Source organism: Nilaparvata lugens, chromosome 7 (assembly GCF_014356525.2).
Source record: "Nilaparvata lugens isolate BPH chromosome 7, ASM1435652v1, whole genome shotgun sequence".
NCBI lineage: Eukaryota > Metazoa > Arthropoda > Insecta > Hemiptera > Delphacidae > Nilaparvata > Nilaparvata lugens.
The window spans coordinates 27,040,762-27,055,471 of NC_052510.1; the positions used below are offsets into that span (position 1 = coordinate 27,040,762).

The window sequence follows — 14,710 nt, forward strand, 5'->3', positions numbered from 1 at the left end:
AAACGTTCCATTCAGTTCGGGAAAATGATTCTTATTGTTATATAATGTAATAAAAATGATGTTGAAGGTTCGGTAAGACAAACAGCTATTGATTCCTATAATAGTATTTATTCTACTGGCGTCTTTAGCCCAAAGTACAAGAATGATTTTGCATTGTATTCCATCATTTAAGATCTTAATACTACATTTACAAAGGAGAAGTGACTCATAACAACTAACTGGGCCCTTATAACTACTAAATGAGTATAATATAAATAAGTATCATACCCAGATTTCATACCCCAAACATTGATGTTTCCTTTACCAGCTCTCAACAAGAAGAAGTATGAGCCATGAAAACCCACCAATAAGACATTCTAACCTCAAAATTGAATAAAATATATTTGACAAATCATTAATTCTTATAATTCTGATTAAGGTAAAGTAAATTATAGTCCGTTGTAAATATTTTTATATTAGTTTTTTAGGTTTAAGTTTGTAATAAAGAATGAATTTGTTTAGTTACATTTCATATATGCTCAATATTTGTGCAGTTGCAGTTTATAGTTAATGTTTTTGGTTATGTTATATTATAAATATTATTTAGTCCTATTTTAATTTGTTTAATAAATATTCAATTATAATAACATTATTTCAATTCATTGCACTTAACTTGTAAAGTTATTGAGTGACGCGCGGTTTGAATGTTCACATTACACCATCATTTAATCACACTTAATATCAAAAAACTTGAATAACTCACTCATCATTCATACTAGTGATGCTTTCTAGAACAAAATCGACCATACCTTGATTGCAGTTGGAAATAAATAGTTGAATCATGCATTGATTTGTTATGTTTTTTCTCAGATGAACAATACTTTTAAGAATCTTAGAAGCCCTGATTTGAGTCGAAAAGCATTGTGTTAGAATAAAATGATACCTGAATCGACAAGCACCAGCTGGCCATGCCTCATGTGCTGGGTGTTGTTGATGTAGTGTATTATGGTGGCATTGTTGCCGGTGGCGACGACTGGCGGATAGGCGAGCCACTCGGCGCCACGCATGCGGCACTCATAGTCGAGTGTGGCGAACAGCTGATGTTCGGTCAAGGCCACGCGCCCCGTGGCCGCCATGCGGCAACGATCGCTTCGCTCGCGATCTGACAGGCTCGTTGCATCAGCCCCTGTTCGGCCGGCGACTTCACCAGCCGCATCTGGTGGATGTGCGCACGTGGTGACTCCCGCTCCCCCTGCCACCACAATAACAATACTAAATGCAAACCACTTGTTACTGGTGGCATTTCACAGAGTATTTCGATTTGGATACTATACCCAAGATACTAACTCAACTAAATTGGATAAATTTCTTAGAATAATTTTTTACCATTGGTGCTTTTTGAGATAATTAGTAGCAAATAAATCCATCGGATTTGAGGATACATTCTCCAAGATATTGTTCATCCAATGACATATTTGACTTCTCAAAATATCATTTCTAGGGAAATTGATTACAAATTATACAGAAAACTGACAATAACTTGAATTGGGCTATTTTTAAAATTGAATCATTTTCAAATTTAATATTTTGAAAAATCATGTCATGTGATGTACAATATATTGGTGAATTTATCCTAAAAATTTCATGAATTTATTTGCTACCAATTCGGAAATAGATCGTCCCCAACATTTATTTACTTTAGACGCTCATAAAAAAGTTTCTCCTCAGAAATTTGTTTCATTTTAGTAACTTGATGGTATCCAAATCGAAATACCCTGAGAAATGCCACCAGTATAAAGTTTTCAAAAGCGTGGTGCACAATGTTAACAGTTTCAGTGATAATTTAACAATAGCAACATACTAATATTGTGAGTTTGATTATATTGCTGTTGAGAGATGATTGATGGACTCTCAGTTGACTCAGAGACATTCAAGTTGACATTATACAGAGGGATCCAAAAATTTACACACTAATTGGCAGTAAATGTAAAGAAAACATAACAACATATAACTATGAATCTTACTCTGTATTGCAGTTCAATGATTTTTGTGAAAAAATTGTGTGGCGAATAGCCCGCTTGCAAAATGTGACGCCGTTTCAGATTGTCGTTAACTTTAAGGCCGTTTCAGAGGCCGTTTCTTCGGGCGATGAAGCACGTATCCCAACTTATTAATACGCAACCTATGAACAGTTCATACTAAAATATATTGTTTTCATTATTTTTTCATTTGATCACATATTGAGCTGTGGTCGAGTGTCTTTGTTTAGCTGAGAGCGCATGCGCTGCCCGAGACGGCCACGTTGAAAACTGTAGGATTAGAGACGCGTATTGTGTAGTGTCAGCTTTTTCAAATGGACGGATTGATTACATGTCTTTTAAAAGACGTCGCTCAAACAATGCACGGCGGTACGAATTCCAGTACATTACCAAGATTTTTGACAAAGTGTGTTGGCTTATACATTTCTTTGGATCCCTCTGCACATTATGGCATTGATTTTCAAATTATGATGAGCCTCCATGTTTGTCATCAAGCTCTTCTGATATATTATCCTATTTCAAGTATATCTTAAAATATATTAGAAAAGCGGAACAGTGATTTTAGTAGCAAAGAGGAATAGTGATTCGTAGATGAAAAACAGATACAGTAGTGATTAACGATTTTAATAGGGATTTCACAACAACTCATAGAAAATTATAAAACATTTATAGAAGAAGAACCTAGTAGAATGATCAGAACGACTTAATTAATGAATCAAAATTCGGAGAGGAGGAACAGTTTTGGGCTGTGCCCGTTAGTTCTCCACCAAATTATTTTAAAAAGTAATAAATTGTATATCATTGAATCAATAAAAGAATTATAAAAAAAAATTGAGAAGATTGAACCAAGTAATTAGAAAAGATAAATTTGAAAAAGGTTGAATAGAGTCGACAACCATAAATTGTAAACTAGGATCAATAAACAATTAAAAGCTTCTTCAACGTTATCGTCTAGTAGTATACAGAGTGAATCATAAATGTATATGAACCCTTAAATAAATTGGAGACTGTTGTAGGTAGATATAATACCGATTCCTGTAACTTTCAGGATAAGTTATTGGTCAAATACTCTACCTTCTGACGTACAACTGAATTTCAACCCCTCATAAGGGGGTGACTTAGGGGTTGTAACTCGAATATTTAAAATGTTTTAAACCCATTGTGTGGTACATAATTATTTTAAAGGCCTTTTTAAAACAAGAAAGGTAACACCAATAAGAATTTTCTTTGATACTTTTATCCAAAATAGCGGGTGATTGAACTTTATCAATTATTATTTCTTTAAAAACTAAGACTTCAATCACCCGCCATTTTGGATAAAAGTATCATAGAAAATTTTTATTCTTGTTTTAGAAAGGCCTTGAAAATTATGTACTACACAATGACTGTTAACATTCAAAATATTCGAATTACAATCCCTAAGTCACCTCCTTATGAGGGGTTGATATTCAGTTGTACATCAAAAGGTAGAGTATTTGACCAATAACTTATGCTGAAAGTTACAGTATTATATCTACTGTAATATTACATTTTTTCTCGATTAAAATCGAATCTTCAATTCGAGATCTATAAAACTTGATAGTAAATATCAGAGTAATCGATATGCGGACAACTTTTAACTGAGAATTTATCATAAATAATTGTGTTGCACATTCCATGGTATCACCAAAACAGAGTTAACAGAATTAACAGATCATTATAAATAGCATAGAGGATAAATAAATTTAAAATAACAGTTTCGAAATAAAGTTTTATTGAGAACAAATGTAAAATGTAAATTCTAAACTTGTAATTTATATTTTTTTGGAATTTAATATCGATGATGTGTTCATAACGTCATCACTGTTTTTGGCTTCATCTAAAATGCTATCTTTGTAAGCCCTTCTCAAAAAAATGGTGGCTGGCTATGGAAATTGTTTTATGCTCTCTGAATATTTTTCTGTTTAATTGAAATTTATAATGCTTTAATTTCAGATTTGAACAGTTTTATGGTGTTCTAATTTTGTATAATTTGATTTGCGTGTCTACAAGCCTATAGCCATTGTTTTCAACTATATAAATGGATAAGTATTTCAGCTTGTAATGATGCTATATGTTTAAGTGTTGTAAGGTATTGTTTTGTGGATTTGTGTTGTATATTGCCAAAATTCTTATGAAGATTTTAAGTTGATTTGCTCTGAAAACTGGATTTCCTATTCATTAGCAATAGATCCATTCATAATTTATCAAGAATTTACCATTTTGGAGCCAATAACTTTCTTTAGGTTAATAGGTGAAAAATGCTATTCAACCTATTTAGGATAAATTGGTAGAACGGCACTACCTACAACAGTCTAAAATTATTGAAGGGTTCCATTACATATGACACCCTCTGTATATAGTCCAGTCAAGGAAAGGTTATAGAGGGAAAAGTTTGGAAGACAATTTTTGACCCCACAATTCTGTTTAGGCACAGTGGCCAGTTTGGCTGCCATCCATCCTTCCTCTTCCTTCTATACTATAGTGTCTTTTAAGAACCTAAATTCTCAGACAACTATAATTAAGTTTGGAAATTGTGCGAGACCCCGATGGTGGAGGGGGTTAGTGAAATTTCTAGTGGTGAGGAATCCGAAATAAAAATCATTTGATGATTGATTGCCTCTATATTAAATATTTAAATTCAAACAACACTTTACAATAAATACTTTCTTCAATTAAAGATTATCTTTGTCTTAAGAGACCAAATTTAACTACATTTACATCTTTAAGAGACCAAAATTTAAGGGACACATTGAATTCCGATGGGGAAAGATCAAGTACTCATCTTGTAGTTGTCGTCGTGATGTCCGGAGTCCCTGGTGGAGATGGATGAAGGGTGAAGATGATTGGTTGTCCTCCAGGAATGTTCAGGCGTCGCGGTGACAGATCCAAAAGGGAGTTAGTCTTGTCCTCTCCTCATCAGCATTCAATGACGTACGATTCCATCCATGGTTGGAAGAAGTCGCCGGCCCTTTTACAATGGAAATTCTCGGCCCAATACAGAAACCAAACCCAAAAGGGGTATTGAAGATCCAAAGTATAGAGGAAATCAATCGTCATATTAACTCAAGCTATCACATTATTACTGTATTTTCTATAAGGGGGACTTTACTTCTAAATTACAATTACATTTAAAGTTACTTCAAAAGATGTCCAATTTACTTGGACAATCAATTAAATTCTCCTGGAGAGAATGAGAATGTACCCCCAAACGAAAACATTACTGGAAATTGAAAGAAAATCTCAAGAAACAGTTAACACTATGACAGCTGGGATTAGAATGATCACTCTCTTAGGTTTCAGAGGCTTCCAGACTGATCAGTTTTACCATCATAATTTAAAATATTTACCCAATTGCCTGTGAATTTCTCTTCGCCCACTCTCTTTCTCCTCAGTAAATAAGGAAGGTGATACGTTCAAGCAAGAAGGAAACTAGGAGAGAAAAGTTATTTCCCTTTTGCAAGTTTAGAATTATGGGATTGATTCAGCATAATTCTGGCGTCTAAATTTGTCGTGAGAGTAGATAATTCCAAGTGGGATCGTGAGAATCAAGGACTTTAATAAGATGCTGATCATAATTATAACGATTTTAGAAATGCTGGCTAAGTTGCCAATGAACAAGAATAAATTTACTATCTTTATGGGAACTGAAAATTACTTAAGATAGAATAAATTCTATTTAATAACTCAAAATTTTGGTACAATACTGCAGTGGAACTGAGGCCATCAGGCCAATACAAAATTACCTTGAAGTAGTGTCTTCAGAGTGGAGAGCGACCTTCACGCCGTCAGAAGCACCAGGATGTGCTGTCCATGCCAGCTAAGGTACAGAGGAGAAAGAAGAGGAACTTCGAGTTGCCTCCTTTCCCCCCCCCCCACATTACGGCTGAGCTAAATCGTCCAGGAGCAACACCTGGGTATCAGTCACCTACCTCTGAAGGTAATCAGGGTGTATGTGATAGATTGGCGCCCAATGTGGGGCATGAGGCAATGAAGTAAGTGCCAATCAGCAACAGGTGCCCAAGCTGACTTCATAACCAACATTAACACAAACCCCACTCATGGACCCAGGCGTGTTATATGACAAAGTAAGAAGCTGGATACTTTCATTCGATGGCCAATCCGATGCTCCCAGCTTCTTGAAAAGGCTAGACGAAATTACAGAGAGTGTATAAGAATCTCCTCCCATGGTACAAATTGTATATTCGGCAATCGGATGTTCATAGTATTGATGAGTTGGAAGAAATCGCAAAAGAGTATGAACAAATCAAAGCAGAGGAGGAACAGAATAGACAGAATTCAAGAGTTCACAAAACCGAGGACACGAAAAAAATTACAAGATCCAAGGTCGGAACAGAGAAAACCTCTAGTAGTAACAGACCCTCTCTTAATGAGTCTGAACCTGTGTGTTGGCAATGTGGAAAACCGGGGCACTGGAGATCACACTGTCCCAAAATCCCGCCATGTAAAAGATGCAGAAAGAGAGCAGGGAACTGTGTCTGTGATATGCAAAAGGGGAATGAAACATAGAACAAGACAGCAGTGGTGCAAACGACACAGATGATTCCTGTGATCAAAGAGTCATCAAGGGACAACCGACTATTTATTGCCGTGACAATCAGTGGTAAAAAGTGTCAGGCCTTGCTAGATACTGGCGCCGAATCTAATTATATGAGTAATGAGGTCTATGAAGTCATCTGGAAAATAGGGATGATACGGAAAGAACCAGCATGTCACCGCGCAATATTAGCTGATGGACGGTCTACCCCATTAAATGGGAAGGTGACTACTAATGTGACTATAGAACAAACCACAATTTCACTAGTGGGTCTATAATGGAAGGACTTGGACAGGAGTTACTATTAGACAAGGAGTTTATGCGTGAAAACAGAGTGACAATTGACACATTCACGAGAGAGGTACAGTGGGATCCTCCCCCAATAAATCCTTCAAGTCAGCAAATTATGTTGCGATTGCTCTTATTGGGGACTAGGACAACAGCAGTCCCAACAATAGAAGGATGTTCATGCAGGTTGGTTTGAATGGAGTCAAACTCAATGCCTTGATTGATACCAGAGCAGAGTTGTCATATATTCCAAGGCAAGCATCCTGGGACGTCATAGTCAATCACTGTAATGAGATGATCGACTCTGATCGACAGGCCGTGATACATGCTCCAACCGCCAGTGCAAACACTTCAAACTCCAAGAGAGTTGTGGAAGTTAGGGTAGAACAAACGCCATCTCATGACGAGTCAGAATCTAGCCTAACAGTCGACACAGAGAGGATAACCCGAGGTGGGATACCAGCCTCCACAGACCAACTGACACCCCCGCTTCACCCAACAAAACAGAGGGTGATAGTGAAAGAATCGGTCAAGGTCACAGTGGAGCAAACGCCAGCTTGTGTCGAGCCAGATGATAGCCTCATAGTCAAAACAAAGAGGATAATCCAAGGTGGGATATCATCCTCCAAAGACAATTCAACACTCCCACCATGCCCAACAAACAGGAAGGTGGTAAGGAATGAACCAATGCCACCATTGACTGACATGGATGTGGAAGAGTCAACGGTGGTGCCATAGACGCCCCCCATTCCACAAGTAGGAGTGGCATGTCATTAAGTAAAATTGTGACAAGGAAATAAATTAATAATTTTATTAAAAGACGCTCGGCTATCAGCAAGCTAGATGACTGCGGTGATAAGGAGGGTGGCGGCACATCTCCAACCCCTCTACTTTGGGAGAGTATTTAAACGCCGGACGAGCTCCAGACCATAGCATTCCGCTCCCAACCTTCCTCCTCCTTGTACAGCGGCCCATTGGCTGCCGTACATCCCTGTCCTCCACTCCTGTATAGCGGCCCGTTGGCTGCCATCCCTTCTGTCCGTTCCCTCCGGGTACAGCGGCCCGTTGGCTGCCGTCCCTTCCATCCATCCTCTCAGGGCACAGCGGCCCGTTGACTGCCGTCCCTTCCGTCCATCCTCTCTGGGCACAGCGGCCCGTTGGCTGCCGTCCCTTCCGTCCATCCTCTCTGGGCACAGCGGCCCGTTGGCTGCCATCCCTTCCATCCATCTTCCCTGGGCACAGCGGCCCATTGGATGCCGTCCATCCTTCCTGTTCCAACTATACTGGAGCAGAACTGAGGCCGTAAGGCCAATACAAAATTACCTCGGGGTGGTGTCATCAGAGTAGAGAGCAACCTTCACACTGTCAGAAGCACCAGGAGGTGCTGCCCACCCCAGCTAAGATACAGAGAAGAAAGAACTTCAACTTGCCTCCTTTCCCCGCCCACATTACGGCTGAGCTAAGTCGTCCAGGAGCAACACCTGGGTATCAATCACCTACCTCTGAAGGTAATCAGGGTGTACATGATAAGTTTATGATGCATTGTTGAAGAGTTATAAGACCTGAAAGAGCAAAACATTGGATAAAAACCTGTTATTTTAACAATTACAAACTTTCAATCTCGGGAACTGTTGGGAATATCGAAAACGTGTAGAGAATTCACGAAAACGTGAACAAAACGTGTAGAGAGTTTGTCAAGCTTCATTTTGGAATAGTTAGTTATGTCGGTTCAACGCATTATTCTTAAGATATGAGCGTGGAAGCAAAAAGCTGAAAAATGCAACCTTTAAACCACCCTCATCCCCTTAACACATGAGTTATGAATGGGGACTTCTGATATGTTCTCCTCCTAACTAGTCTCAACAAAGCTGCAAAGTCAAACATTGTGTTCAAAACATTCCCTCCAAATTTCTTTGTCAATAGGACTATTGTTGCAAAACTGAAGATTTCACACTCAACACTAAAGCTGCTGCAACAGTTGTAGGGAAATGCGTAAAATTGTGAAATCACAAATCAAATTGAAGAAATTCAATGCTCTATAAGCTCATAATCAGCATAGATTTTTCCCATCGATTTTTAAAAAGTTATAAGAGCCAAAAATAGAAAATTTTGAGGTAAAAGTGTTTTTTACTTTCCTTGCCCTATTACCATAGGTAAGGAAAGTATTGCTTTCCAAAAAAATTTAAGGTACCCTAATTTCATGTTTTCTATACGTTTCAAGGTCCCCTGAGTCCAAAAACATGATTTTTGGGTGTTGGTCTGTGTATGTGTATGTGTGTGTGTGTGTGTGTATGTCTGTGAACACGATTATTATTTATGTGTGTAATCAACCGATTGACTTGAAATTTTAAACTTAAGGTCCTTATACCATGAGGATCCGACAATAAGAAATTCAATAAAATTCAATTCAAGATGGCGGAAAAAATGGCGGATAATTACTAAAAAACCATGTTTTTCACGTTTTTCTCGAAAACGGCTCTTACGATTTTCTTCAAATTTATACCATGGATAGCTATTTATAAGCCCTATCAACTGGCATAAGTCTCATTTCTGGAAAAATTTTAGGAGCTCCGTAATATTCTTGAGAAAAATGGCGGATAATGACTAAAAATCCATGTTTTTCACTGTTTTCTCGAAAACGGCTCTAACGATTTCCTTCAAATTTATACCATGGATAGCTATTCATAAGCCCTATCAAATGACATGAGTTTTTTTCTGGGAAAATTGCAGGAGCTCCGTAATATTCTTGAGAAAAATGGCGGATGATTACTAAAAAACCATGCTTTTCACGATTTTCTCAAAAATAACTTGACCGATTTCTTTCAAATTCATACCCTTTATAGTTATTTATCAGTTCTATCAACTGGCATGAGTCTCCTTTCTGTGTAACCATGAGGGGTCCACCCCATCCTTGGGAATGGACTTAGTAACCTCCTTCTCGTGCATGAGGTAGGTAGGTAGCGCAGTTCATAAAAAGAACACATAGTCGAGATATTTCATGTGTAGAACAGCTGTTTTGACAACTTTAAAAAAATGACGACTAAAAAAAAATCATTGAATTTTACAATTCACACAAAGAAAAAGTACTCTGAAAACAATTATATATATTATGTATATTATACAGAAGTCTGATCGTAGTTTCAAATATGAGCAAGGAAAGTTGTGTGAGTGTACCACACCAGATTTTTCAAAAATGTCGCACCTTTAAGAGCGGATATTTTGAAAACTAGAGAAGATATAGAAAATGTTGTGATATGACTTATGTAAGAAATTATGTAAGCTTTAATTTCATATGCTGGCTGTGCCAAATAATTCAGATTCAGATCAGATATGTAACAGTTATGTCCGTAAGATACATAGTTCTTGTGATATATGCGAGAAACCAAAAAATGGTACCTTTGAACCACCCCCAACCCCTCAGCACAATGGGTAGGGGTGGGGACTTTTGATATGATTACCTCCTTACTACCCTTAAACAGAACTGTGGGGTCAAAAATTATCTTCCAAACATTTACCTCTATACCCTTTTTTGAGCATTCATTGCCTGAACTAATAATACTATATTATCTAATAATTATCAAAATAATCTAGATTGACTCAAATATGAACAATAAACCAACTATGTCATTTGCCTATATCTATAAAGATGAGATAATGATAATTATTGTTTCTTCTGTTATGTACTATTGATGGTCGTTTCACAAAGGTTGTTAGTTATCCTCAGAGTGAGCGTGCAATAATATTTCTATATTCAAGAGAATTGGTGATAAATCAAATAGGTATGGATATTCTATTCTATCAACTGATCGAATTTTTAGCTAAAATAATAGCACTTACCTAATTTAAAACTAATCCATCTAGGCGAATAACAAATCAAAATCGTGATAGATTATAATTATTCATCGCTCACCTGATGTTCTTTTTCATCAGAGAACCTGCTCATAATACTAGAGACTTCCGGATGAATTTTATTGGAGTAGTCGAACCACAGTTTGGCATTTCTCTGCTCTTTCATAAGCATTTTGAGAAATGCTTTCAGTTCAGTAAAAGGCAAAGCTTGTTCGATCCCAAAGAATTCAGGGGCCCTCTCAACACCTGAAATATCAAAGATTTGATGATTAGAGAGTGGAGACTCTTGACATTGGTCATCAATTTATTTTATAATCTTTTAAAAAGGAGATCATTGCAATCACGTTTATGATTGGATATCAGTAACAGGACTCTCGATTTCCCACTTTTATTTCCCCAAGTTTTATTCTTGATTGCTTGAAAACCTCACTGTAATTTTCATTTCGACCATTTTTAGAGTATTTCCTTTCATCAACGTAAGGTTTTATTTTTTACTTTCTTTTGGCCAGAGTTTCCATAATACTTTTAGTTTTTTCAAAATAGATTTTAGTTTGTGTATTTCCTCCGACATTAAACTACATTGACTTTTTAAATTTAGAATTTCCTTTTTATTGTCTTCATCCTGTAATTTTATTATTGATAATTTTCAATAGCAATGGTTTCAATCATATATAAATAATGATACCAGTTCACAAGTACAACCAAATCCTGCACAGGCCACATTTCTTTTAAAATTCAAACAATAATTTTCAACACATTCAGGACAACCATAACGGATCACTACTGTGTTTTTCTGAACTCGGTTAAGGTCGTAAATCGAAGAGGAAATACAAATGTATTGTAAATACAATGACTAGAATAAACTATAATGCACTTTCTGAACAATTGAGGTATGAAGATCGAGATGGCATCTGTGTCTTGAATGACATCATTGACACACTATTGTGGATAAATTTGTAAGCACTTTTACCAGTCTAAAAGATTAATGCAAGAAGGTAAAAATGATACCAAACAGACTTCGTCCCCTGAAGCCCTGGATATCTGAAGGCATTATAAGATCAATAATGACGCAAGATGGAATACATTCTAGATAAAAAGATATCCTAATAAAAATGATTTCAGTAATGGATACAACTCATATTGATTATTATTTTATTATTCGATACAAACATAGCAAGGCTCACAGACAAATTTCAGTACGAACCTTAATGACATATCTGATAGCATAACAGTACAATAAAAGGGAAAACAAAAGAAAAATAATATTGCACTTCATTCACAACTATTCAAATAGATAAGATTAGAAGAGAACGATATTCGAGTTCAAGTTAGTGAAGGAGTATGGTATAAAAAATGTATATACAAAAAAGAAGAAAAAGTTGAAAAGAGAAAAAGAGTTAGTATTCGAATAATAATTTAATCATCGATTGAGCAACATAATTTTCACAAGATTTTTTTAAATGTATTGTAGCGGTCATAGAAGGGGTTAAGGAATGGGTTTAGTCTATTGAACAATATTGTTCTATTAAGGTAGGAATTGAAATGGAAGCGGTTCTGACAAACGGTATTTGAAATAGCATATCAAGTCTTGGTCTATTGCAAGTAACATGGAAATTTTACAAATTAAAACGGTTTGAAAAACAATTTTAATAAACAATAAACAATTGTAACGGTTTGAATAAGATCTTAAACCATGCGAAGAAAGTCTATTATAAAGGAAATTTTAAATATTGTAATAAAAAATGAAGTTGTGAAAGTGCATAAACGAAGTTATAGGTGAAAATAGGCTGAACTTGATGCTCACTCCCTTAACAAATACTTTACAGATATGAGTAAACAACAAGCTCATTAAATTCTCTTTAATCTGTTGTATTATTTTATTATTTCAAGTCCTCTTTTCATTTTAATAGCAGCTTTGATAAAGGGGGAGAAATTTTCAATGTTGCAACAATTGATCATTTGACAATTAAATTTGTAAAGGGTGTCTGGAACACAATTTTTGGCTTTGCAGCTCAATTGCGACTAGTTAGGAGGTATACAATATACATAGCAAAGGTGCGCATCTTATTCCTCTGTTGGTGTGGAATCGCAAGTTGACACTTGTAGCTAAATTGAAAATTTCACTCCTTACATCAAAGATACTATAACAATGAGATGAAAACTTGAAATAATAAAATAATACATAAAATTAAAGAGAATTCAATGCTCTACAAGCCTGCGATAAGCATCAACTTATAAATGCATGTTGGAGAGTTATAAGCCCTGAAAGAGATTGGATAAAAACCTGTATTTCAACAATTTTAGTCTTTCAAGAGTGAATATCTCGAAAACTCGAAAACCTGTGATTTCGACTGATCATCATTGCGTTTCTCATTATACTAGTCCCAAGGAAGAAATTATGACATCTTCCACGGCTGTTAACCGAAAATGACAATGAAGTACTTTTGTGCCCGGATATAGGATATCCTTTTGCTTTCCATAATAATTATAGATAATTAACAAAATGGATCATTGATAGTAGTGGATATGTTGAATGATCAGAATAACCGAAGACATTTCAGAAGTACAACATTTTATGGATTTGTCAATAATATTCCTAGAGGAATCACTTTCTGTATTATAAGGAGGTCTCATAATAATTATACCAAAAATCTCTTTATACTCTTTCAAAATAAAAATATCAAATATCAAGTAGCTATTGGCTACCATTTTCTAGATGTTTAGTGAACAAGTGCATCAGTACAGCTGAAGATGTGTTTGTTTCAACACGAAACTGCAGTCCTATGTACAAATCTGATGAATGTAGATGTGACAAAAATAGAACTCTGTTTTTTCCAATTAAAGTATGATTACATTTTTTAAAAGTATGATTACTGTGGAATATGAGTAGACTTGCCTGTTCTTGGTCCATCCCACAGTTCGGAATGCGCATCTCGTTTTCTCACGAACATTGTTGATATGAATTTGTCGGCATCTCGTCCAACCATGACCATTGCACTGTCAGGTTCTTGACATCCAGTTAAGTACAGAAAGTCGCTATTTTGACGGAAAACGTAGGGTATTTTTTCAGTCATGTACACTTTGCTGGCTGAGGTATAACGACAATGTGATGAGCCCAGGTGCCGATGATTCAATCAAATTTTTCATGAACTTGTGTCGTCTTTCCAAAAACTCGTCCTTCGTGATTCCTGGAACGAGCTGCCACAATCGAACAGTTTTAGTAAACGTTTTCAAGACGTTTTTATTCAAGTATTTGTTTTTAATATTACTAGCATTATCACTGATACTATTTCAAATTTAATGTCTTAAGACTTACGAGATGCTGACTTGAAGTTATCATAACTGAGAAAAATTAATATGATTAAGAAGGAAAATAATAGAATATTTGAGATCTTGATTAGATTGGATGAAAATAAATATTGCGTAGAATTTTACCTCATTCTCAACCATGAGATGAGGATGTGTACTGCTAGTTGGTTGACCATATAATTCTCTAGAGTCATTGCTTAGGCCGGCGATTGGTTGCGTTGCACTTGCACTAGTAGGTTGGTTTATACTAGAGCTACAGGAGCTGCAGGGTATTTTCAAACCTAAAATACACAATCAGAATGCCAATTAGAATCATCTAAAAGGTAGGCCCACGGTAATTAAAATTGCCTAATTTATCATTTTAGCTTTGAATAATGAGTTTATGTATTTTTAAACAGCTCTGCACTATAGCTTACAGTGACTAGATAATCATTACAAACTTCAAGAAATAGTTTTCCAATTGATTTTGAGTCTATGAATTTTAAACCCTCCAGAAATAACATGCAATATCGCTGAATTATATTGTAAGGTAGATATTTTCAACATATATACCTATGTAATATTAGGGGAGAAGTCAGAGGCTTGAGACAGTGACTATGAATTTTCACTTCAAATGATAGTCCAGTCAATATAGACATAAAAAAGGGGGTGTGCTAACAATTTATATTGT

General features: G+C 36.0%; 1 protein-coding gene across 1 annotated transcript in view; it reads right to left on the bottom strand.

The window, feature by feature from the left end:
• LOC120352180 (xaa-Pro aminopeptidase 3-like) overlaps positions 1-14,710 on the bottom strand; it is a 43,098-nt gene that overhangs the window by 15,803 nt on the left and 12,585 nt on the right. The window contains 6 exon segments of the mRNA XM_039431887.1: positions 923-1,106; positions 1,109-1,231; positions 10,793-10,977; positions 13,628-13,808; positions 13,810-13,929; positions 14,167-14,321. Of these exon segments, the coding sequence (XP_039287821.1) occupies positions 923-1,106; positions 1,109-1,231; positions 10,793-10,977; positions 13,628-13,808; positions 13,810-13,929; positions 14,167-14,321 (948 nt within the window).